We start from the raw sequence: 25285 nt of genomic DNA, 5'->3' as shown, positions 1-25285 counted from the left end.
GACGAGTGTGAAACACTTAGCACAGTGCAAGTGCTAGGTGAGGACTGTTATTTACGACAGACCCAGCTTCCTCTGGGAGGGAACTGAGGAAGTAAAATGTGGCAAGCAGTATACCATATACTTGTCAATCTGTGACCATGACCAACTTCAGGTATTGCAACTGGTTTCCAATTACTCAGCCACCAAGACTTTCCCTCAGCTTGTTTTTAAAACCTTGGGGGCTTATTTAAGAGTTGGAAAAGTCTGAGGCAGAGGTGCTACCAAGGAACTTGTGTGAACCAAGTGGGAGCTTCACTGCAAATGCCCCCAGTGGTAGGGTGAGCAGTATGGCCAACTATCAGTCTTTTCCCTTGAACTGGCCTCAGATCCTTTAGACAGCAGCCCCTGCTCCTTAATGCCTCACTCCTTCCACATGAAGTCAAGGAGACACTAGTCCAAATCTTTTTTGCTCACAGTTCTTCAGAGCAGCTCAAAGCCCAGGAGGCTCAGATGACTTACACAGAGTCTTATGTAGCAATGCAATGCCACAACCAGAATGTGCAGTAAAGGAAACGGTCAAGTAGATGAGAGGGAACTAGGTGGGGTGAAGGGACTTGGGGGAAGGCTGCTTTGACCTGTAGAGCTTTATAGACAGCAGGCTCTAACCTGCCCAGGAGGTAGCTACGCCTGTGCCCTTTGGTTTGTCCTCAAACTCAACCTCTCACCAGAGGTTAAGAAACACACCCAAGGTTGGAACTGACACTCAGACCTCCAACTTCCTGGCTTTGGAGCTGGGAGTTCAGCCTCCACCTCCCCCTTGTCTATCAGGAAAAACATCTGGGTTATAACACCCGGACGATGGGCTATGGAGGGGAAACGGAGGAAGTCAGGTTCTTTAAGAAGCTTCAAGAACCACTGCCTTAGACCCAGCCAGCAGCCCCTCCCGTGCTTGAGTCATAGGTCAGACCTTTCGTTACTCTGTCCTGAATGTTTCCCTGGAAATACTTTTAGTGAAATCTGTAAGCTTGGAATGCTGGAGAAGAGAGCTCTGAGGCTTTGCACTGTATGCCAAACTGTGGTGCTGCTTCAGGTAGAAAAGCCTCCTTCAGTCATTTTTCCTTGTGAGAATGTGGCTCTCCTGCCTCAGCGACCGGTCCTCCTCAGGACAAAGCAAGTGGGACAGTCAGGGGTGCAAGAAAGAACAAGGGGAAGTCATCTTTAAAGGCTAAAAGGTTACATAGAGCATAATAAAACACAACTGTTTCCTTTAAAAGTTTTAATGGACAGGAAATGTATAGAATAATTGCCAAGTCACATAAATTAACTTTTTTGTTAACGTCTGTGATCCAGGAAAGAACACGAGATCAGCATGGGTGTTTTTGTCGTCTGTCATCTGGGTGCATGACCGAGGTGACCAAGTGTGGACTGTGGATCCATCTTTACACAGGCCAGAAAAAAAAGCGGGAGCCGTGCTTGGCAGGTTTCAGATCCCCTTCAATCACGGGGCTGGGCTCTGGCCTTGCTCTTGAGTGATAAGGATTCTCTGGCAAAGGACGATCTGTTTTCACTTTGGTGACCTGGGAAGGGTGAAGAGGAGAGACAGGGTTCAAAGGGACTCTTTAACAGTAGTAACCCTGAGACTCCTGGGGGCTCCCTCTCTGCCATTGCGGCCTCAACTACTCTTCAGCTTCAAACCCCTAGGCAGATGTATCTAGCTATGTTTAATCCCCGAGTGAAAGTCTAGAAGCTGACTTTTTGACATTCTGTATGGTTGGAGCAGAAAACACAGCAGGGACAAGACACATGCTATCCTCTGGGCTAACTCACCGGCTAGTGAGCAAGATGGAGCCATCAGCCGGGACCTTGCTGCCCAGTGACAGTGGAGAAGGGTGGACCCTGCACAAGTAACTCACAATGAAGACTGGGGCCTAGGCTATTTCTGAGGAGAACTGGGAGTCAGCCAGGATGATTAAAGGAGAAGACAGTGCAAGAGAGCAGAGACAAGACAGAGGGAAGGTCTACAGAAGTCAACACAAGAGGCAGACTGTGGTCCTGAACAAGCCCTGCTGTTATCAGCACTAATGCGGAGAAGCTGAGCCTGTTGTTCCACTCACTCTACCCAGGCCCCACCAGGTGATGTCACAGATATTCACTAAGGTCCCCTTGCTAGGACACAATGCCAGCTCTGTGTGTTCTGTACTTATAAATGCCACGCACAGCTACAGCATAGGGCTGGGTGATACACTATGCAATGCTGTACAAAGGTGCTTAGATTTAACCTGATGGCAACAGGTGCCGCTGTTACAGGGAAGCAACCAATCACTACATACAGGCTGGGAGGCAGGGAAGCTAGGCCTGATGACTAGAAACAGAAGAATTCAGAGCTGAGTCAAGAGGCCAACTTAGATAGTAGGTTCCAAACTGCAGCTGAGAGGAAGATGGAAAGACTCTACAATTGCCACTCTAGTGGCCACCAAAATCTCAACTAGGAAGCCATCAGAAACTGTTTTTTAATTTTTTGAATTTTCTGTAGTTTTGGGAACCAGACTCAGGGCCTTGTGCATGCTAGGTAAATGCTGTATCACTTTGCAATACCTCTAGTTCAGAAATTATCCCTTTGGAAGTTAAGGAAGCAGTAGGTCCTTATAAGTGGGCCACAGTCACTAAGAATTTCCTGGCTTTTACTCTAATGGTACCAACTGAAGCCGTCTGCATGCATGAGAGGCTAGGTTTGTCTGTTTCTGTGCCCAGATCTCTTGTGTACACAGTTACTATAACCCTTTGTGTGCATGCTACCTTCAGCTCACAGGAGGCTGACTGACTGCTGGAGCTGAAACCAAGGCCTCAAGTATAGGTCCCTGTCTCCTGCTATAACTGGAGGCCACTCAGGTTCTTGCTGTTTGACAGAGCAGTTCCAAATGCCTCACTCAAGGTATTTATGAAATCAATGTAGAACACTGTCATTCTTTGTTTTTAAGAAATGTTCTTGAACATAAAGTTAACCAGGGATCCTGAACAACTGACTGAGAGGAGAACAAAGCATCGTGCTCTTCTGTAGTGCACCCCAGCGCCATTCCTAAGGGAAGGCCTGAGGCAGCCTACCTGATGATGAAATGGCCACGTGTAAAATGGGGTTCCCAGGATGAACTAGGATATGAACGAGGCCCCTGATCACTTTCTCTGTGGTCGGGTTGCTGAGTAGGAGCAGGAGTTAACTCTGCCTAGGGAAGGGTGTAGTGTCTGCGCTGGGGCCCAGCTTGCACTTCAGAGGGAGAGGCGAGTGGGCCACACAGAATCAAAGAGAATGAAGTGGAAGGTTAGGCCTCTCTCTCTGCTAGTTAAGACCTTTCTAGAAGGAGATGGAACAGTGGATGGAGTACAACTAAAATTGATAAAAACATGTCAAGAAATACACACTTGAGACAACTAATATGGTAACTTGGGGGTGAGAGTAAAACAATGTCCATATAGAAAGACTCAAGAATAAATACTGCTTTGATAGCCTGACTCACCACTTCCCCTGTGGTAAGGAAGAAACAAGAAAAGGCAGTTTTATTGGTTACATGTGTAAGTCCTATTACTTTTAACTTTGAGTCAACCACTATTTAAAATAATTTTTCAGTTTAGCAAAAGAATTTGTCTCAAGTAAAACAAAGTATATCAGACTGGAAAAAAAAAAAGCTATGCTACCACTCTATTTGTGACAACTGTTCATGGATGCTAGCCCCAAAGGGACGGGAACAGAGATGACCAGCCGGCGTGCCTGGTGCTGTGCAGGCTCACACAGGCTCTTGGGCATTGATCTTACAGGGCAGCAAGGATCCTCAGCCTCATTTGCAGACCGGGCTGCAAGTAGGGTAGTTGAGATTCCACAGGAGGTTGTGGAAGCAAGCTTCAGAACTACTGTGTCTACCCAGCTTGTCCTTCCCCCACAGCTCAACCCTCTGGCTCTAAGAGTGGGAGCCTGAGCTACAGCAGCAGGAGCTGTCAGGCCATTGTGAGTAGAGCTTCTTTGGCTGCATGCTGTGACAGCTAGAGTGAAGCATTCAGCTCAGGGGAGGTGGAAGTCCCTACATGTCTTTAAAGTTTAAATGAAGCATTTTCCTTTCCCACACAGTTCATCCCTACAGTGAACATAGAGCTTTGGCCCTAAATTCTTCAATTTCACAGGATGAACTATCTTCAAAGGCCCAAGTAGGCCCACCCCTTCCAGAAACGTGCAGCTCAGCAAGAACTCTCCAGGAAGGCAATGGTGGGTAGGAGAGGGTGGGGTGGGGCAGCCTTAGGAGAATCAACACTTAGATGCTACTGTGCTAAGAGTACAGCATACAGACACCAGTATAGGCCTTCACTATCACTTCAACCCACAGCAGAGCCATCACCAAAATAACTAACACAGGAAAGTGAGGGCAGGCTTCTCACTCTGAGCTGGGGCTTTTAAATTCTTGGTGTTTCAGGAGTCTGGCACAGCCTGACCCTACTGCCCCAGTGAATTCACCTGATGGGACCTCACTGACATGTTACACAACTCTACTTACTCCCTATTAGCTAGCTAACCCAAAGCAGATGAACACCTCTGTTAGGACACACCTAGTGCTCCTTTATCTGTCTGGTAAATGGGGACAACTCACACCCTCTCTATCCTCAGAGGGACCCCTTTCAGACCATCTTCTGCCTCTGTCATATCCCGTCCCCTCTGTCCAACCCCCACCCCCAGGCCAGAGCAAGGCCCAGCAGAAACCTTACCTTAGACAACTCCCCAAGGTCAGGCCTCACCCAGCCCAGTTTGTCCAGCACACAGTTGTCAAACTTTGCCTGCTGTTTGCGGCAGTGACGAAACAGCTGCAAGTTGGAATAATCAAGGCAAGTCCAATACTCTGTGAAAGGCTCCGCACAGTGACTCTTTATCTGTCTGGAAAGGAGTTCTGGAGGTTAGGGATAGCTTTTCACAAAACAGAGATGGCCATAGGCACAGATGTCAAACGAACGTTCTTAGCCCACGTACCACCTTCCAGTTAAAAAAATGACAACAAATGCTGAGGCCATGGAGAAGGAGTCCATTCCCCTGCTGGGATGTAAACCAGTGTAATCACTGTGGAGGTCAGTGTACATGGTCCACAGAAACCTAAAACGGGAACACCATGTGACCCATCTGCACCACTCCCAGGCTGCACCCAAAGGACTCTATGGCATACCACAGAGAGCAGATCATTTGGGTCTAGTGCTGTTTCCTTCACAAAAGCAAGGAAATGGAATCACCCTAGATTGCCATCTACAGAATACTGGATAATGAAACTGTGGCACATGTACACAACGAAACTTCCACTCAGCTTTTATTTATTTTTGGTTTGTCAAGAGAGTCTATATAGCCCTACCTGTCCTGGAACTCCCTCTGTACACCAGGCTAGCCTTGAACTCAAGAGATCTGCCTGCCTCTCCCTCCCGAGTGCTGGGGACTAAAGGCGTGTGCCACCATTCTTGGCTTACTTAGTATTTAAGAAATAAGAAATTTGCAGGAAAATAGAACTGGGAAGTGTGGTATGAAGCAAGGTAGCACAGTCTGACACCAACTGCTGGTCCTCTGTCTTATCTCCTGTGAATTCAGACTTTTTTTTTGTTTGTTTGTTTTTGTTTTTGTTTTTCAAGACAGGGTTTCTCTGTGTAGCCCTGGCTGTCCTGGGACTCACTCTGTAGACCAGGTTAGCCTCCAACTCAGAAATCTGCCTGTCTCTGCCTCCCAAGTGCTGGGATTAAAGGCGTGTGCCACCACCACCCGGCTCGAATTCAGACTTTTAATGCACGTATGTTTGAATGGTATCTCATTAACACAGCAGGATAGCAGGTCGTAATGTATGGATTAACGTAAAGGGCTTTAAGAGTGGATTCAGACAGGACAGGAAACCATGAGAAGGGATCAAGGGGTGTACTGGGGTGCAAAAGGTCACACATGACATGGACATGTAAAGGCTAACACTAGGGTGGACACACAGGGAGGCAGGATCATAAAGGTCACACGTGACATGGACATGTAAAGGCTCACACTGGGGTGGACACACAGGGAGGCAGGATCATTACGGCCAAAAGAAAAACAACAAAATCAAATTTCATTTTAAAAATGTCATAATGAAACCTAACTTTCTATATATGCTTTATAATTAAAAAAAAATAGGAAGATTTCTGAAGAACAAGGCTTTTTTTTTTTTTTTTTTTTTTTTTTTAAGATTTATTTTATTTTATGAAATGTGAGTACACAGTTGCTGTGATCAGATACACCAGAAGAGGGCATCAGACCCCATTACGGATGGTTGTGAGCCACCATGTGGTTGCTGGGAATTGAACTCAGGACCTCTGGAAGAGCAGTCAGTGCTCTTAACCGCTGAGCCATCTCTCCAGCCCCAACAAGGCTTTTTTTAACCCAGCAAAAATAAAAGACTCTGGCCTAAGACACTGACTGGCATTTTACTCAAGCCAATTCACCTGGAGCCTGCATCGTCCTGACATCTAATCCCAATGCTGGGATTAAAGCTGTATGCCGCTACATCTAGCTGTTTACCCTGTAATTAATTCCTTGGTATACATTTTTTAGTGTGTGTGTGTCTGTTTATAGCCTTGATCATTGTTTTTTTTGGCTTGCTTTGCTTGATCATTTGGTTTGCTAAGCAAACCCAGCAAAGAAGAAAGTTGTCAGAGCCTGGCACACTGACAGAGGCCAGAGGTGACAGACCCTCAAAAGTGAACACATTAACTAGCTGGAAGACACTCCAGAGCTCTGGCTTAGTTCAATACTGCACTGGCCAGAAACAGAGTCCTCTCTATGCAGAAGACCTGGGGGCCACTAGGAAGCTGGACAGCAAAGAACTCACTTTGGGCTATCAAAAGCAGCTGGAGGAAGCTGGGTGACGGCTAGTGGCTAAAGCACTCACCATACAAGTCACAGGCTGGAATGGGGTTCATCTGGCAGCCCACTGTAGTCTTATCCCCTGAAAGAGGGGACAGGAGATCCCAGAGCAACCTGCCCAGGGGACTAGCCATGTTGCTAAGTCAAAGACCCGCCTCAGAGAATAACATTCCTGATGTCAGCCTCAAGCCTCTGTATGAATGTGGACACACAGGCCACACAAAGAAAACACACAGCTAAGGAGACTAGATGTGAGATACTGGACTTTAATCCCAGCATGTGGAAGGTGAAAGACGAAGAATTCAAGCCTTAGCTACAGAGTGAATTTGAGGACAGCCTGGGCTACATGAGACCCTGTTCCTCCAATCCTGAGGAAGGGTAGAGAAGGAAGAGAACGAAAAATGGATGAAGCAAATTTCCCCTTCCCTTTTCATTCAAACCTGTGAAGAATTTAAACAAATACAATTCAAGGAAGAATAGCACTATTTTATGTAACCCAACCCCAGCCCCTAGATGAGGACTGAACCCAGGGCCTTCTAGGCAAGAACAAAATAGCACAGTTTTATGTAAAAGCTCAGAATATCTTTCTGCCAATGGACTAAAAACTGAACGTGCTTCCTACCTTATTCTAGAACCTGAGGACCTTCTACACAGGACCTTCCTTTAAAAGGTCTCAGGCTGACTTTCAGAGAGTCTAAGCTCATAGCAAAAGCCTACTTTCCATGCCTGCCCCATTGACACAGGAGTTTCCGTCCTAGGACTCACCAATATGATCCAGCACCTTGTGTAACCTGCACATCCCTCTACTGTGTAGTGGGAAGTCCTGCATGGCCTCTGCTCACCATGCCTGCAGACCCTGATCCAGCACCAAGGGATTCCTGTGTGTGTGTGTGTGTGTGTGTGTGTGTGTGTGTGTGTACCAAGGGAGTTCTCATTTCCCACCTAAAACACTCCATCTCTGCATCTCAGGAAAATTCTTTGCCAATACTCTCTTAGAAAATCATTTGTATCCCCTCAAATAAGGACATATTTAACGTTGCTAGCAATCAAATTGACATAAATTCAAGCAGCATGAACACCATCTCCTATCTATTAAACATCTAAATGCCATGCACACCATCAGTGCTGAGGGCAGCATAAGCTGACCCAAACTAAAAGACCAGTGTCTGACCCTCCACACCTGCATCGTGGCATGTGAGATGATTTGGCAGTTAACAACATTTGCTTCTCTTGCCAAGGAATGGGTTTAGTTCCCAGCATCCACATGGCAGCTCACAACTGTTTGTATCTCCAGTTCTAGGGGATCTGGTGCTCTTTTCTGACCTGCCCCCAGCATTAGGCATGCATGAACATGGTGCATAGGATATATTCAGTCGAAACACCCACACATATTTAGAAACATTTTTAATCATTAATTTCTTTAAAAATATATATCAATAAAAGTTTAGAAGCCAAAACCAATGATCAAGGCTATAAATAGACACACACTCACACACTAAAAATGTATACCAAGGAATTAATTACAGGGTAAAAAGCTAGATGTAGTGGCATACAGCTTTAATCCCAGCACTTGGGAGGCAGAGGCAAGAGGGTCTCTTTGAGTTCAAGGCCACCCTGATCTACACAGCAAATCCCAGGCCAGCGAGGCTACCTTGGAAACCCTGACTCATTCATAAATAAATAAATAAGAAAAGATTGAACAGTAGAGATGTCTGGTCACTGACAAGAGTGAACATTACAATTCCATCTACTAGTGTAGTACTATGAGGTTAATAAAAATATGGTTCAAAATAATTTGTTCAATAATTTCAAATGAAAATAAGTTCAAAAATATGCACACTATAATTACAACCACAAAAGTTTCTTTGGAGTAGACAGACAGCACCGGCAAGAAAGAAGAAAGGCAGCTATTGACTGCTATTGGTTCCTCCCTCTAATGCCGCTGCAGTGGCATCTGTGAGCTGTGACAGCCAACAGTCAGCCCCATTCTTTAGTGACATCCCTCTGCTTTTCCTTTGAGAAACAACCCCTCCCTGTTTGGCAGGATGCCGCTTGGATGCAGTGAAGATAACATCTCACTCCAGGCCTGACCAATCAGAGTACTTATCTCCGAAGGCTCAAAAATAAGCATCCAAACTCCACGGACAGTATAATCGGTCCCAGTGTAATTGGCTGTGTGGGGACTCTGCCTACAGCAGTGGGGCAGTGACATTCTCTCAGGGCTTAGTAATGAAGCCATTTAGGCTATAGCAAAGGGAAAAACTACTTAAAAGTAAGGTCAACAGGGAAATGCTGAGCCAAGAGACTGTGCAGAGAAGAGGAAGAAGGAACCACACAGTTCTGCCATCACTGAGACCCTCCTGCCTGGCACCATGACTATTTCTGGACTTCACAGTTAACTTTGAGTCGAGTTCTGTCCTTTTTATTATAATAGAGGTCTAAAAACATTTTTCTGTGTCTGAGTGAGGTGGTGCACACTGTAGATCCAGCACCTGTGAGCTGAGGCAGAGCTGTGTGTTCCGGGCCTACACAGTGAGTTCTAGGCTGGCTGAATCAAACCAAACATTTTTTGAGACAGCATCTCCTGCTGCCCAAACTGGCTTCAAATTCCGCGTGTCGCTAGCCATGGCTGCCTGCCCTTGCTGAGCCTCTCGCCTCCACCACCTGAACACCAGGATTACAAGACCATATCACCATGCCAATCAACATATCACCATGCCAATCAACATATCACCATGCCAATCAACGCTGTTGAGCTAATTACACACCTGGGCTTGTACTGAAGCAGTGAGCACAGCGGCCCAAAGGAAAACCAAACTCAACACTTTCTTAATCATCATCGATGTCCACTATCTGTCAATAAGCTCTGGGCTGAGACAGCTGTACACATCTTTTCAAAATATCTACTACAATACTGCAGAGGACAGACATCATTTCACAGCTGAAAACTGACATTCACAGAAGTTACTGAACTTCCTTTATAAAAACAAATCCAAAATAAAACAAAAAACCCTTAATTTCGGCCTGATTTCAAAACCTGCACACTTGTAATTCTACTTAACTGGTGGGAAGTCACTCCCTCATTTCAGAATATTTCAGGATACCTTGACATGAACTCATCAGACACTGGGGTGACTCTTACCTGAAGAAGTTCAGTGCGCAGCCATTGACCAGCTTGCCCTCCTTCAGGCAGCGCCTAGGGTCCTTCTCCTCCCATCGGCACAGCATGAACTCCTTATTGGTTTTATCGCACTGAGCCCCATAGTGATGGGCGGCAGCTTTAAGCACGGCTGAGCTGACTTTCACCTGGAAAGCAATGTGAGAGGCCTTCACACACTGAGCCAAGTTCCCAGAGGCTCTCCTCAGACAGTGAGAGACGGGTTGGCAGGATCCTTTACAACCGAGTGCTTAAATATCACAACTCTCCCATGTGTCTTCCTAGGCTGACAGAAACATCCCCGTTTCCTCTTAGAGATGAAGACAGAGACCCTATATAATTTTGCTTAAAACAATTCTGTCATGTTAAAGTTCCTCTCCAGGAATAAAATGAATCATACAAGGGCACCTGGAACTCCGGAGGGCTAGGGAATCACAGGGCAAGCAAGGGAGAGAAAAAGGAGGAGTCCATAACCTGGCAAATTATTACTAGAATCTGCCCATATTGATGCTAACTCAAGCACTGTGACCATGACCCTTGCTTGCCTTCCAGCACTTTGAGAAGCATCACAGAGCAGGTGTAGGTAGCTGGACCACAAGGAACTGAGAGTCCAGGGCCCAGCTCCCTGCTCTACAGTCTTAGCCTATGCCAAAACCACAATGTTTCAATTACCAGAACAGGACAGAGCATTCTGGTATCTGGGAGAACTCATCTTTACTCTCACTTTTCAAAGTCATTCTGGCTACTCTGTTTCTCTTCTAATGTTTCTATCTTTCTGCTCTATATCCTGCAGGCAGACACTCATGACCAGCTCTGCCAGTGGCAACTTCTTAAACCTAAACTTTATAGAGAGCAGGATGGGGTATTTACTGCTGGCATCAGGGCAAGGACTGTTTGATAGTCCTGTTCGGGGGGCATCTTTCTGATCTAGTGTGCTTTTACTTTACAGTTGTTGTTTTCTCCACTAGGGAATTTTCAGATTCGTTTTTTTTTTTTTTTTTTTTTCAATTTTTTGAGACAGGGTTTCTCCGTGTCCTGGAACTCACTCTGTAGACCAGGTTGGCCTCGAACTGAGAAATCTGCCTGCCTCTGCCTCCCAAGTGTTGGGATTAAAGGCGTGCGCCACCATTGCCCAGTGAATTTTCAGATTCTTGACCAATCAAGAAATGTAACAGATAATATTAGGAGGTTTGTTTAAACTCAGCCTGTCAGGCTACCATACTTTAATATACTACTGAACTGGACTTTTAAAAAGTGGAGAAGTTTAACATGACAAAAGTCTGTAGTCTTATTTTTATGCACTTTATACCCAGAAGTTACCAAGAAGACAAATGTTGGAGAAAGGAGAGATCCACCCTACAGCAGTGATTCTCAACCTTCCCAATGCTGCCAAACCTTCCCAAAACCTCCTGAACTGGGGTTACCCTTTAATACAGTTCCTCATGTATCATCTTCATCCTGAGATGTATCCTCATTGCTACTATCTTCATTGCTACCTCATAACTGTAATTGTGCTCTGTTGTGAATTGTAACATAAAATCTGTGTTTTCTGATGGTCTTAGGCGACCCCTGTGAAAAAGTCAGTTCACTCCCTAAAGGGGTCGCGACCTACAGGTTGAGAATTGCTGCCCTACAAGAAGGCAACTAGATCCAGGACTGCCCACCAACACTGTACTGTTGCAGCTATCAATGCAAAGTACACTTACATACAAAAGAAATCTGCCATGACAACTCTAACAAACTTATACCCCAAATCTTTACATTTTTGTATTTATGTTTGATACATATTTATTTATTTTATTACCTACAGCTGGTTGGGGAAATAGAAGATATCAACCTTTTTGTTTTGTTCCTGGTTTTTGGAGACACTCTCAAGTAACTCAGGCTGGCTTTGAACTATGTAGGTTAAGTTAAACTGGCCTCTATTCTCAAACCTCCTGAACTGGGGTTACAAGCATGTGCCACAAATCCTGCTTCACAGTTTTGTTTATTTTTAACTGAGTTTTCAGTGGTTTAGAGCACTAGGTGCTCTTCCAGAGGACCTGGGTGCAATTCTCAGCACCCACATGGTGGCTCATAACCACCTGGAACTCTAGTTCCTTGGGATCTGATGCCTTCTTCCAGCTCGCATGGAAACCAGGCATAAATGTGGGCACATATATACTCATATACATAAATCCAAAAATAAAATTTTAAAAATAAAAAACTGAGCACCATTTTACTTGTTTGCCAAATGCCTCAAAAATATCCTTAAGTGGCTGATTGGTTACTCAAATCCTCAAGACGGCAGCCCTCCAAAGCTTGCAGCCTTAGTTGCTTTATTTCCCTACACAAATGGCAGTCTTATAAAAATGAAGGTATATTCATGCTGTCACAGGGAAAGAACAATGAGGCACAATCACTGAGTCAATTCCTAAACAGCAAATAAACAGATGCACTTGACACGCCAGCCATCTGTCAGACTGTGGCTCTCACCAGGACTCTGCCATAACATCACTATCACCAAGAGAGCAGAGAACTTGAGATGTAACTGTGTCCCCTAACCTGCTTCTTCATAACTAAAGTCCAACAGTCCCCTCTCAAATTCATGCAGCATCCTGTCTCCAGAACACAGAACTTCAGCATCCTTCCTCATAAGCTCTTACACAGCTGCTCACAGCTGCTCCGCAGTGCCGCCTTCCATAGACAGCAAGTGTGTGGACAGAGACAGACAAATCCAGTACTGCTCTTGCTTCCAAAACCCACGTCCTCACCACTTCTCATAGTACTTAGCTTACGGCAGGCCTGTTTTCTTATTTATGTAAACTGGAGTATGATGTACTTATTTCACAGGACCTTGTGAAGATCCAATGAACTCATCTATGAAACATGCTAAGGATGTGCGTGACACATAAAATGTACATCAATACTGGCTGTTGATTAGTTTTTACTCTAAATTATCAGCACGCCTAAGGATCTTTTAACCCAAAGCTTCTGGATGTTTTTTCCATGGGGATATGACTTGATTCCTTGGTGAATGAAGTCCAAGATGGATTTTACCTGCTCCCCAAAGCCATTGCTATTCTTGGTCTTCCTGGGTCTGTGTCATGTTGCAAACCTGACCCAGGTTCTTCAGCCTTTTTGCCTGTTTGTCTACTGCAAGCAGACTCATTCCAGATGTAGGTACTTATTTTTTGACTCTGTGAAGCACAGCTGCAAGTTGCCAGAGTTATTTTGTAATGGCCACTGAAGCTAGTCTTCCTGCTTTTCTTGCTGTCAATCTAGTTTCTGTAAAGCTCCTGAAATGACCTTCCTTTTGAATGACAATTCTTATTTCGCTCTGCTGTTACTACCAATCAGAAACTAGCCCCCTAAAAGAGTCATGCTTAGCCACAGAGTAAAACCTGAGCTTCCTATCTGCCGTTCAAGGTTTTCTGGGCCCAAATATCTTCCCACCTTCTCACCAGCCTTCACAGACAGGCCTGTGCTGCTCTCTCGATGCAACTCAACTCACTACTTCCAGGATCCACTTTCAGGCCCCTGACTCCCCCATAACCTTATCTTTGACCACTTCCTACTTCCACTTAGCTTTTCTCTCCAGCTCCAAATGCCATGTTGTACATTAAGCCGAGTGTAGTTTCTCTACCCCTCTTATATTCTCATAGAGAACTGCACAGCCAGAGTCATCTCACCTTTAGCAAAACCCCTGGTCTACAAGTGCTAAAAGCTACTCAAAGTGACCAAGCCAAAGGCCCAGGCATCAGATCCAACATCAAATCTGCTTGCCTGTCTTTCATAGTATTAATCATGTGTTTTAATTTTTATTACACTCCAGTTATTTACATAATTATATGTACCAATTGTGCAAGCTTTAAAGACAAATTTATTAGAATGCTTTTGCATAAAACGCTTGCTGAACCAAATTAAAAATCTAACAAAATACATCAACTCATGTTTGACAAGTTTCATGGTGGGATAAGAATAAAAGAATGGCTCATGGGAAAATCCCTCTTCTCACCTCTAAGTCACTTTCATATAATGCCCATGAGTACAGCTAAGCATTTCTTCATCTGAGGAAAGTACCAAGTTGCCATCCTCACATGTTTATGAAAGCCTACATGAAGTAGTATGGGGAAACATTGAACATGATGCCTGGTGTGTGATTCCTGGCATATAACTTTTAGCCTTGCCAGTTGTTTTTTTTTTTCTACTAGTCCTGCCATGAGAAGTCCTTCTGCCTTAACACATCCATCTTTTCCCTCCTTCTCACAGGATAAAGTCCAAACTGCTCCAGCCTTGTCAGTGACTTCTCTAGAAGCTCAGCACTGCTACAGTCGGCTGACATCAGATAGCTCAACACACATGGTCTTCACTCTGTTGCACTTTGGCTCATAGCTTTAATAGCCTAGGTTTCAGAACAGATCTGGGTTTCCGTTACAAGTCTTCCATACACTGTCTATGTGACCTTGGGCAAATCACTTCTACTCTTGGGGCCTATTTCTGGTCTACAAGGGAAGACCAGATATACCCTACCTTACTGTGTTTCAAGTAATTAGCAGCCTGGCCTTTAGAAATGGAGTGATCATGTTTGCGATAGTTACAATAGCATACCATTTTTACTTCACTTTTCATAGCGCTGTGCATTGTGCTGTACAGCCTCTTTATCTGTCTCCTTATAAAACTATAAACTATAAAAGCCTGGCACTGTCTCTTATTTTCCATAACATATGCACATAGCAAATACTTAAATGTCTCGCGAAGAAGTAAATGCTTTGTGTCCCATTACCAAAACACCCTGGCTCATGCCAGACTCATTTGTCCAACACCCACTGTGTGTTGCCGCGGCTCCCTGGCCTGCTCTGCACCGAGATTTTGACAAGACTTGGAAGGTGAGCACCTGAGGAGGCAGATTCGCCTCACAAGGAGGGAGAGCAAGGGACTAGGTAATACTAATGGAAAGTATCACCCGATCCGCAAGAGGAGAGGCCAGTCGCGGTGCGCACAGGAATGTCTCGAGCCAAGGCGGGATGTGACCATGCAGGTCGCAGAGGCCGGAACCGAGCCTGGGCCCGCCTGACAGCTGCAGTCCCAGGCTTCCTGCTTGCCCTCAGGGAGAGCCTCACCTCCTCCACTTTCAGCTCTTCCAGAGTTGGCAGCTCCACTATCCCCGGCATGACGGCGGCAGCCGCGACCCTGATCAGGTGCCCTCGGCCGTGTTGCCCGTCTCCTTCAAGTCCCCTTTGGGTTTCCGAGACTGCCCAGTACCATCTGCGCATGCGTTTCCGGCGAAGCGCAAGCGCAGTGCTTCGAGGCCGCTGTGGAAGTCGGAGCCTACGCCATTCCAGGAAGTCTACTGGCTCCCCCCCGCGGGGCGGGGCTTCGTCTGGGCTCCGCCCATATCTCCTGGTTGTCATAGTGACACCGAGACTGCTGAAGTTGGGTGTCGGTTAAATACTAGCTGCTAACATGCAGTACACCGGGAGCCGATATATCGGGGGATACGTAAACGGGAGGTAAGGCCCCGTTCGTCCACGTGTCCACTCTCTAGTGAAAGACAGCTGCCTTTGGTCTCTGCCAAGGATCCTCAGCCAAGTGCTTTCAAAAACTTGATCAACTAATGTGTCCAAGCATAGATATCTAATAAGCCACATAGGTGGGATTCATTCATTTTACTGTGTGTGTGTGTGTGTGTGTGTGTGTGTGCGCGCGCGCGCGCGCGCGCGCACGCATATTCCCTGCACCCACAGGATGGCCCACGACTATCTGTAACCAAAGTTACTCTTCTGGCTTCTGTGTGCACCAAGCATGCACATGGTGCACATTACATACAAGAGTGCACATACACATTAAAAAATAAACATTTTAAAAATCATGCAGACAAAGAAAACTAGAAAATGCTATTTGGCAAATGCTGATTGTTCTCCATGTCCAGAACTTGGATTTGACCCAGATCAGAATCCCTGCAGACATAGTGGGACAGGTAAGGTAAGCATAACACAGTTATGACAAATAATCAAGGTCAGCCCTGTGATCAAGACAGGCAGAGCACATGTGAGGTGGTCACTTTGCCAGCAGCTCTGGATGAAGATAGCAGAACATGTTTTAGAGTTGGAGAGGCTGATGCTGGGGTAAGTAATGGATAAGTGATAGTTGTTTGGGCTATAAAGCACTCCATGGGGCTGTAGAGATGAAGGGCCTGATTTGGAGGGTCTGTGTGCACAGGCTAGAGGAACTGCAGGGTGTTTTGAGGAAGCGGGAGTAATGGTCTAGCCAAGCACAGGGACAGATTCCTAGAGAAAGTGGTAGTGATATCTGTGGATGCTGTCCAAATGTTCAGTCAGCTATGCAAGGGAGATCAGTATTATCTCAACCTCATGGGTAAAGGATGAAAAGGAGCCTTAGAGAACTCAAGACCTTTGTCTAACCCTTCGGGAAGTGGCAAAGATGCTTGGGTGTGCAATGTCTTCCATGACAGTGAAGACAGTTCAGGCTGGTCTTGCAAATAAATGGTGGAACTTAACAAAAACAACATGCTCACTGTCCTGAACACACAGCTGGGAAGTGAGGGGGTCGAGGGTTTCTACCCAGCTTTGTGTCTAAACCACATCATTTCTTCCCACAAGGCAAACGTTTTGTCAGGTGGAGGTGAAGAATTAGGCTTTTAGGCACAGAAACTGGAGGACCCACACACATCTTTATAGTGGATTGTGCTTCTTAATTTTTGTTTCAATTTTAGAGACAGGGTTTCTCTGTGTAAGAACCCTGGCTGTCCCAAAACTCACTATATAGACCAGGCTGGCCTTGAACTCAGAGATCCACCTGCCTCTGCCTCCCAAGTGCTGGGATTAAAGGCATGTGCCACTACTGCCCACTGGCTGTGCTTCATATGCAGAATAAATTAAAACTTAATCTTTGGTTTACATAGACTCCCCATTTCTGGTGGGAATATAAAATTGAACAAGTACTTTGGAAAAGCTTGGCAGTTTCTTAAAAAGTAAGACAACTATTTCATTCCTAGTTGTTAACCTGTTAAATGAAAATCTATGCCCATACAGAGGCATGTTTGTGAGTGCTCCTAATGGATTTATATAACTGAAACTGTAATAACTGAAAACTGGAATTAACCGAGATGTTCACCAACATGTGAGTGGACAAACAAATGTGGTATATTCATTCACTGGAATAGTACACAGCAACGAAAATGTTGGTTCACATAACAGTAACATCAGTAGACCTTTAAAGAATTATATTGAATGAAAGGAATCAGACGTGTCCAGCAAAAGAAAGGAGTATATATTATATGATACCTTTTATATTAAACCATGGAAAATATAAATCAATTCATGAAAATTGATCAATTTTTGCTTAGGGATGAGGAATGGGAGGAACAAACAAGAAAGATTAAAGAAAGAGTAAGCATAAACTGGGTGGTGGATATATTAATCCCATTGACTATAATGACGGTTTCCAGGATATGTGTCAAAATGTTCAAACTGTACACTTTAAGTATGCGTATAGTTTTGTATGTCAACAATGCTTCAAAAATAAAGCTTTTTAGCCAAACATTAAAATCTGTGATTTGCTTGTACCATATCTAAATTTAAAAATGGAAAACATAGTATAGTAGTTCATACCTATAATCCCAGCATTTGAGAGGCTGAGGCAGGAGGACTGCCACAGGCTCAAGGCCAGGCTGAGCTCCATGAGTTCCAGGCAGCATGGGCTGGAGAATGAGCCTCTGTCTCTCTCTATTTGAGGCACTGCACAGTTGAGTTCTAGATAATTGTACTTCAGAACACAGGGAATGAAGAAAGACCTCCCACATTTTATAGCAGACTTGACTACGAATCACCCCTCCTCTCACAGTGATTCCAATTGCCAAATGAGAAAAGGTAAGGCACAGAGGGATTAGTGTAGTGTGCCCAAACTAACATTTGGCAGAACAAGGATTTTTTTTAAAAAACTTGACCACTGTGACTTAATTGGCAAGGCTGAGCTGGTCATCATGGACTCAGGAAACACAGATCAGCTGCCTGGGCTGCTAGTCTTTTCATAGGATTAAGTCTGCAGCTTTGATGCTAGTGAGGAGGTATTTCAGTGGACAGCATAAATTCTGGGACAGTCTTCAGGGAGGGGAGGATAACAGACCAAAGGTTGTCCCATCCTTTTTATTTTCTAAAGATTTACTTATTTCATGTAGATAAGTACACTGTAGCTGTCTTCAGACACCAGAAGAGGGCATCAGATCCTATTACAGATGGTTGTGAGCCACCATGTGGTTGCTGGGAATTGAACTCAGGACCTCTGGAAGAGCAGTCAGTGATCTTAACCACTGAGCCATCTCTCCAGCCCCAGGTTGTCCCATCTTAAACAACATCTTTTTGAAATTTTGATGAAAAGAAAGCACCACAAAAGCTCTGACAGAGTATTGATGAGTGACGCATCTGAGGATGGAGAGAGTGAACGTCTCTCTCTGTCCTCCAGCTGCCAGGCAGAGCTCAGTGACTTCCCATGTTCTTACAGGATGGAGGGCAATGCTGAGTACATCCTCCCTACTGACACAAGATACGTCGGGGAGATGAAGGATGGCATGTTCCACGGAGAAGGAACCCTGTTCTTCCCCAGTGGGAGCCGGTTCGACGCCACCTGGAATAAGGGATTGGTGGTGAAGGTGACAAGCTGGGGCTTGAGGGAGGTTCCCCAGGCAGGAAGAGCCCCTTCTGGAGCCCCTTCCCTTCCCTGCTTGGTGCTTACCGTTTCCCACTTCTCATTCTCCCAGGACTCCAGGGTCTCCTCTATCCTGCTGTGTCATTTACACAGCTGTGTCTGATCTTTGGCCAGTGACTCTACATCTCTGAAATTCACACTCCTCACTCTTAAACTAGGAACAGACATCTTGGCTACCTAGTGCCACCATGATGGGCTCCCTCACTCCCCAAATTAGCATCTTAAATCAGCCTCCATTCACCATCTTATGGTTCTGGGGACCGGAAGTCTAAACAGGGCCAGCAGACAGACTCCAGGGGGAGAATCTGTCTCCTCACATTTTTTTTCTAACTCCTAGAAGCTGCCTGTATGCCTTGGCTCATGAGCAGGAATCACTGCAATCTCTGCTTACAGCACCAAGTTGATCCTCCTCCTCCCTGCTCCTGCCATCTTGTCCTCTCTGCTGTTTACCTTTGTCCTGTAGGATCCTCAGATTGGACGATTCTAGAAAAGTTCTTTTTTTTTTTTTTTAATTATACAAGGTAACACATTCACAAGTTCCAGCAGATGTGGTCACCTTTTGAAGGTAGGGTGAGATGGTATAGCTCAGCCTACCACGATGGTACTGAGGGTAAGTAAGGGGAGGTGTGTGTTTTCAGCCGTTTCCTAGCGCACAGTAGCTACTCAAAAGTATCAGCTGTTACTGTCACCACCTCTACTAGATAATCTAATCCAAAGGTTCTGATAATGAGGCTTATGGGCCCTGAGTAGAACTTGGGGTCAGTGGAACCCCTGGCTTACTCAGAAAAGCCTCTGTAGATATGAAACTATGGTTTTTTAATGGGAAATGACTCTCATGAGTCTCCCTGAGAGTGTGCTGGGCCTGACTCATGACCTAAAAAAAGGTTAAGAGATGCTTCTTTTATAGCTTGGGGAATCGAAGCCTCAGGAAAGGGATGTGACTTGCCCAAGGTCACACAGTGAACAAATAGTACTGTGGGAATTTCCACCCATGTTTCCTGATGCCTCGGCTGGTACAGGTCTCATATCCTGAGGTTCCTTTAGCATTGAAGCAACAAGAACAGAGTGCATACGTCTGAACAACAGGCCTTGGCTCTGACCTTTCTAGCTATGATAATAAGAGGAAAACAACAACCTGTGTAAGTGCTCCTTCTGTGTGTGTTAGAGTGCTCGGGGAAGGGCTCTAACAGATATATGGAAAGAGATGATGAGAATTTTGCTCATGAGATAATGAAAGCTGGACCACAGTCTGTTCTCTGCAAGGTGGAGGCCCAGAGGAAGCCAGCACTCTAGTTCTTGTCCAAACTAAAAGGCTGGGACCCTAGAGAAGTGGTGTGGTGAGCCTCAAGCAGAGGCCAGATGTGCTGATGTCCAAGGCCAGAGGGAAATGAGTATCCCAGCACAGCTGAGAGAGCACGGTGGTTCTTCCTCTGCCCCGTGTTCGGCTCAGGCCCTTAGCAGATCAGATAGTGCCCACGTACATGGGTGAGAATGTACTCAGATCACTGACACAAAATGCTAATCTCTTTGAGAGATTAGCACACACACACACACACACACACACACATACACACGTATGTCTCCCAGCTAAGCTTGGCATGTACCTATCTCACCAAATTCCCAGCCACCCCTTTTAGAGGGACACTGTCACCATCCCAATTCTATAAATGGAAAAACCTGAGAGCCAAGAGAGTAGGTTGCCTACCCAGCCACATGCAGAGTCACCATGCTTTTGGATTCAAGCACAGGGTTCAGTGGTGTATCTCCAACTCTCCTAATCCATACAACCAAGACTACAGTGAAAACTGTCACTTCTTTCCTGTTGGCAGTAAGAAGCCAACTATTTCCTTGGTAACAAGCAGAAAGACTTTGACTCTGGCTTCCTCTGTGCCTATGTGCTTCTTTTCTCCCAGGGCAAGTATACCTTCAATGATGGGCTGCAGTATGAGGACAAGCACTGGCACTACTGTGACAGCTATGACCGGAGGTTCTACACTGAGATCTGCTACGGCCTGAAGCCCTCAGGTAGCACACCTACACAGGGAAGGAGGTCAAGCGTGCTAGAGATGAGGGTCTGGTCCCCACTGACCCAGGAGAGCCACAGAAGCCAGCTCTCACAGGCCTGCTAGCTGGTCAGGAGAACGAGACCAAGGGACTCTGTGTCTCTGTGCCTTCCCCTACTAAACCATGGCAGTGGTGTTTTCTGCCTTAGGAGTCCCTCAGCAATAAGAGAGTTTGCACCTAGAGCAATGCTTTGCATGGATGTCAGGTGCATGGCACATGACAGACGTCACACTAAAAATATGTACGCATTATAGCAAGAGAGAGTGGGAAAGGAGGAGGGAGACTGGTAGCACCTGCCCTCTGTGGGCTGGGTGCTGGCCGAAACTCCCTCTAGTCCCTGTCCTGTCTCTTTGATTGTTCAGGGTGCCCTTTATGATCACTCTCCCCTGCTGTGCATCACAGAGTAGAAAATTGAGATGGTTAAAGGGTGACCTTGACTTCTCCATGTGATCTCTAAGATGGCAACTGGCCTGAGGTTTGAGCCACAGAATGGCTTCAAAGCCACTGGCATAGAAAAGATGTTCAGTAATCATTGCCAATACACATGCAGTTTGGCTGGAGTCAGGGTCAAGTGTATAATTAGAAAACATTGGAACGTTTGCTCTTGCAGGATGCAGACCTGTAAGCACAGCATGGGTGTGTGTGTGTGGTGTTCTGCTTTCTGCTCAGAGAAAGGGAAATTCAAGACTTAAAATGAAATAAAATGTGAGAAATTCCAGCATCCCCCTTTACTCCAGCGATAACATTATAAGACCTGAAATATTTGTATGATTTTCTTTCCCTCTCGGGGTTCCAGCACCCCTGGCTTAGGTATCAGGCTCAGACCCACTTCTTCCCTGCTGTGTTACTTAGCACCCAGATCCTAGAGCAAGGCTGCATCCTAGCTAGCTGGCTCTGGGCCTGTTACTTGGCCTCTGATGTTAGCTCTCTTCTCTGTAAGATGAGCTGCTCTGGGGATTTACTGAGACAGGAGGAGCCAGATGTCTAGCACACAAGAAAAAAAATGAATGGTACCACCGTGGCATCTGGGAGAAAGTTCAGATGTAGGGCTCTGTCTATCCTTTTCAGGAGCCTTCCCTCATCTAGGTTCTGCTCCCAGGTTTCCTGAGTATGGCCAAGGGTTCACACATGTCACCTTTGCCCACATGTTGAGCACTCCTCTCTTAAATCTACTCCCTCTCTCTCTCTCTCAGAGTTCCTCTGACTCAGAACTTGATTGTGGTGGCCCAAGAAATAGATGAGGGTGAGGTCAGAGAAGGCAGGGGTCCAGTTCCCCAGGCCCTGTCCACAATCCCTTTCCAAAAGACCTGCTGACTTTGCTCCTGGCCCTGTAAAAACGAGCATTTGGTCCCACAGTGGCGCGCCAACCACATGAACATCAGTGGTGATATCTGAGCACTGGGGTTGTAAGTGGCCTTGCTGATGTACTAATTGTCTTTTGTGTCTCCTTAAGGTATCTCTCAGCTCACCAACATGGACCCACCCAGAAAAATTCCCCTGGGCTACTATGACTGTGGAGATGGTTTCTATAACCCCGTGACCAGGGTCATCAAGGACTACCGGAACCGCTTTCTGAGAAATGCAGGTAGGTGTGTGCTGACACCTCAGACACTCTTTATCTTTACCTATAGGGATGGCTGCACAAGTGTGTGCACATGAAAGAGACAAGTGTGGGTTATCCAATGTCTCCTAGAATTCAAAGCTGGTAAGCCTGTGCACGGCCACAGAGTCAGAGCAAAGGCTTAACTGTGATAGCACTGGAGTGCGCTCCTGAGAGATTAAAGAGCATTTGGTATCTATCCCTTCGTCTAGCATTAGTTGACTCCTATTGTGGTCGAGATGCCATGCTTGGTACAGCAAAGAGAAACTAGACCCTGGCCCCTTCCTGCTGCAGCTGATGTTCTGATGGGAAGCAGAGAGGACTGCAAATAGTTGAGAGCATCCTGAAGCAGGCCATCAAAGAAAGTCATGGCCCTGGAAGTAAAGGATCGGGACACCATGAAGGGGTGGCTTAGGGTCCCAAGTCCAGAACCAAGGTATCAGAGGTTTTGAGGATATGGCATCTCGGGTGGCACCTAGCAGTTGACCTTGAACATGGGGAAAAAGCTTGTCAGACAGAGGGGGAAGCACAGGCCTGGCCAGAGAGGAATGGTTCCTTGTAGTCCAGGAAGGCTGGCTGCCCCCAGCTAGCTGGCAGATGCAGAACTTCATTTTAGTAAGAGATCCCAAGGCTAAGCACAGTGACCACACTCCCAGGAGACAATAGACAGGAGCATGGGTGTTCCCATAATGCAGGGTCACAGTTGTTTTTCTGGAATCATAGGCCCATCAAGGTAACAACAGCTAGAGACCTTCTCAGAGACACATACACACACACACACACACAGAGGGTGTCAGAGAGACAGAAAAAATACACACACATTCATACACAGAGTGGCAGAGAGACAGAAAGAACACATACACACACAAAGAGAGTGAGAGAGAGAGAGAGAGAGAGAGAGACAGAGAGACAGAGAGACAGAGAGACAGAGACCGAGACCAGCATATACTGTTAAGGAATTTGCCATTTCTGTGGAGAAGCCTTTCTGTGGTGAGGAAGTACCAAGTTGAGCAATGGCTCCACGCAGCGGATAGTATCTCCTTCCCTCAGAGACTCATGAGGATGTCATCAGAGTGTTGCCTGTAGGACTGGCATAAGAGCTGAGGAACTATGTGATGATTCCAAGGCTTGGGTCCAGAACTTCTCTGAAAGGAACATGCTGAATCTTCAGACCTGGTGGCTCAGGCCTGCATTTATCCTGTGAAGGTGTGGACACTGTGCCTCAGGACCAGGTGAGCTTCAGAAAGCACCTCAGCCAGTGCTAAGCAGAGCAATTTCCCAAAGGGCCTATCATATGCTACTATCCCTCCCACATTTATTTCAACCCTAGATAAATACCCATTTATGGTACCATTGGCTTCATGGCCATCAGGTCCATGTGAGAAGGAACTCTGTCTTCTCCACTTGTATCAGTCAGGACTGGTCAAGAAAATTGGAAGAAGCACCTGTCAGGAGTTGGGCACTGAGAAAGCACCAAGAGGAACAGCAGAGAAAGTCACACATGAAGCAGCCCCACCTCCAGGCCTAGGGCCAAGGACAACAGTCGGGTCACAGGAAGTGAGAGGAAGCAGTAAGGAACTATATCCCAGGGATCAGAGAAGGGGCTACTGCCATGCTGTCCAGTGGGGTCTCCGAGGAGTGTAATGATGCTGTATCTGGAAGTGTAGAACAAAATGACACTGGATACAAAATGCCACCGCTAAGCAACACTAGTGGGAAGAGCAAACAAAACAGAAGGAGTCAGAGCACGGACTGGCAAAGCACATTGTACCTACTTTGCCAGTCCGTGCCAGGGGTTGTTGCACCCCACACAGAGCAGAGATGAACAGAAGTAACTCCTGCCTGGCCCAGTCCCCCTTCACAATGCTTCTGAGCAGGTGAGTTCTTCTCCAGATGTCAGAACTTCTCCAAAAAGGTGTCCCAGTTCTGAGCCTCAGCCTCAAACTCAAGACTAGCACAGGCTGTCAACAAGCTGAACTGTCCTTTCTACAAATACAAAGATACTGGCACTTCCTCTGCAGGAGAGATAGAAGCCCAAGGACCCTGTACATGTTCAACTAATATTAATTCCTAGTCAGTCCTCCTGAAGACTCTATAACGAGTCAGCCACTGTCAATTACAGTTCTATGAAACACTTCATGGAGCGTGCATGCACACCTAGAGGGATACACAGAAAGAGATACCAAGGCTGTGGGTGCAGATAAAGCTCCACAGAGAAGCTCGGGGAGGACTCCCATTACTGCGTATTTGATGGGGGATGAGGCTGAAGATAACCTTTATGAACTCTTTCTTCTACTCTGACATCACATCCTCTTAGCTTTACATTTCCTCTGGTCTAGTTTTTTTGTTTGTTTGGAATCTGGCAAAGTGACCTAAACTGTCTTTTACAAAGGGTCTGAATCCAAAGAGTCCTGACAAAATATCCAAACAAAAACTATCTGGCTGTTCGGTTGGTTAACTCTATTTTTGTTAAGTTTCTACCAGCAGCAGAAGTGTTAAGGAGTGTGTTCTACATAGAGTTTCCTTTGCTGGGCTGTATAACAACAACCCAGTTTGCCCAGCTGCCAAGAACAGTTACTGCAGCCTGTGCAGCGCTCTCCTCCGTGCTAAGCTCATTGGAGCCCCACCATTGCATCTCCTGACAGGACCATGTGCCCTCGAGAACTGAGACCTATGAACTAGTAAAGTTCAAAGCTGCAGAGCAAAAAAATCTTCCTAAAGTCTGACATAGTACACAGGCATGCCTCAGAACCAAACAGGGGGCTTTCTTTCTTTCTTTCTTTTCTTTCTTTCTTTCTTTCTTTCTTTCTTTCTTTTTTTTTTTTTTTTTTTTGGTTTTTCAAGACAGGGTTTCTCTGTGTAGCCCTGGCTGTCCTGGAAC

The 25285-nt window shown here is 45.9% G+C and overlaps 2 protein-coding genes across 2 annotated transcripts in view; one reads left to right on the top strand and one right to left on the bottom strand.

The window, feature by feature from the left end:
- Nucleotides 1-1240: 1240 nt before the first annotated feature.
- On the bottom strand, nt 1241-15298 carry Ndufa8 (NADH:ubiquinone oxidoreductase subunit A8). Its single transcript, XM_028754718.1, has 4 exons — nt 15137-15298; nt 10020-10183; nt 4726-4891; nt 1241-1556 (listed from the first exon to the last, which is right to left on the bottom strand). Exons 1-4 carry the CDS (start codon nt 15287-15289, stop codon nt 1419-1421), a joined length of 621 nt encoding a protein of 206 aa, XP_028610551.1. The 5' UTR covers nt 15290-15298; the 3' UTR covers nt 1241-1418.
- Nucleotides 15299-15422: 124 nt separating this feature from the next.
- The window catches only part of Morn5 (MORN repeat containing 5), a 29657-nt gene continuing 19794 nt past the window's right edge, over nt 15423-25285 (top strand). Inside the window, exons 1-4 of the mRNA XM_028754719.1 lie at nt 15423-15526; nt 18537-18684; nt 20654-20765; nt 22258-22389. Coding sequence (XP_028610552.1) covers nt 15480-15526; nt 18537-18684; nt 20654-20765; nt 22258-22389 — 439 coding nt within the window. The 5' untranslated portion in view covers nt 15423-15479. The remainder of the gene's footprint in view (nt 15527-18536; nt 18685-20653; nt 20766-22257; nt 22390-25285) is intronic.

This window comes from Grammomys surdaster, unplaced genomic scaffold (genome assembly GCF_004785775.1).
Source record: "Grammomys surdaster isolate TR1022 unplaced genomic scaffold, NIH_TR_1.0 126035, whole genome shotgun sequence".
Lineage (NCBI taxonomy): Eukaryota > Metazoa > Chordata > Mammalia > Rodentia > Muridae > Grammomys > Grammomys surdaster.
The sequence above is the reverse complement of the archived record's forward strand: the minus strand, read 5'-3'. Positions and strand labels throughout refer to the sequence as shown.

Excerpts from the sequence above, each read along its gene's own strand:
- Ndufa8 (XM_028754718.1), bottom strand. The coding sequence starts at position 15,289 with ATGCGCAGATGGTACTGGGCAGTCTCGGAAACCCAAAGGGGACTTGAA. Across the intron at positions 4,892-10,019 it reads TGCGCACTGAACTTCTTCAG|ACAGATAAAGAGTCACTGTG; the intron begins GTAAGAGTCACC and ends ACTCCTTTCCAG. Across the intron at positions 1,557-4,725 it reads ACCTTGGGGAGTTGTCTAAG|GTCACCAAAGTGAAAACAGA; the intron begins GTAAGGTTTCTG and ends CACCCTTCCCAG.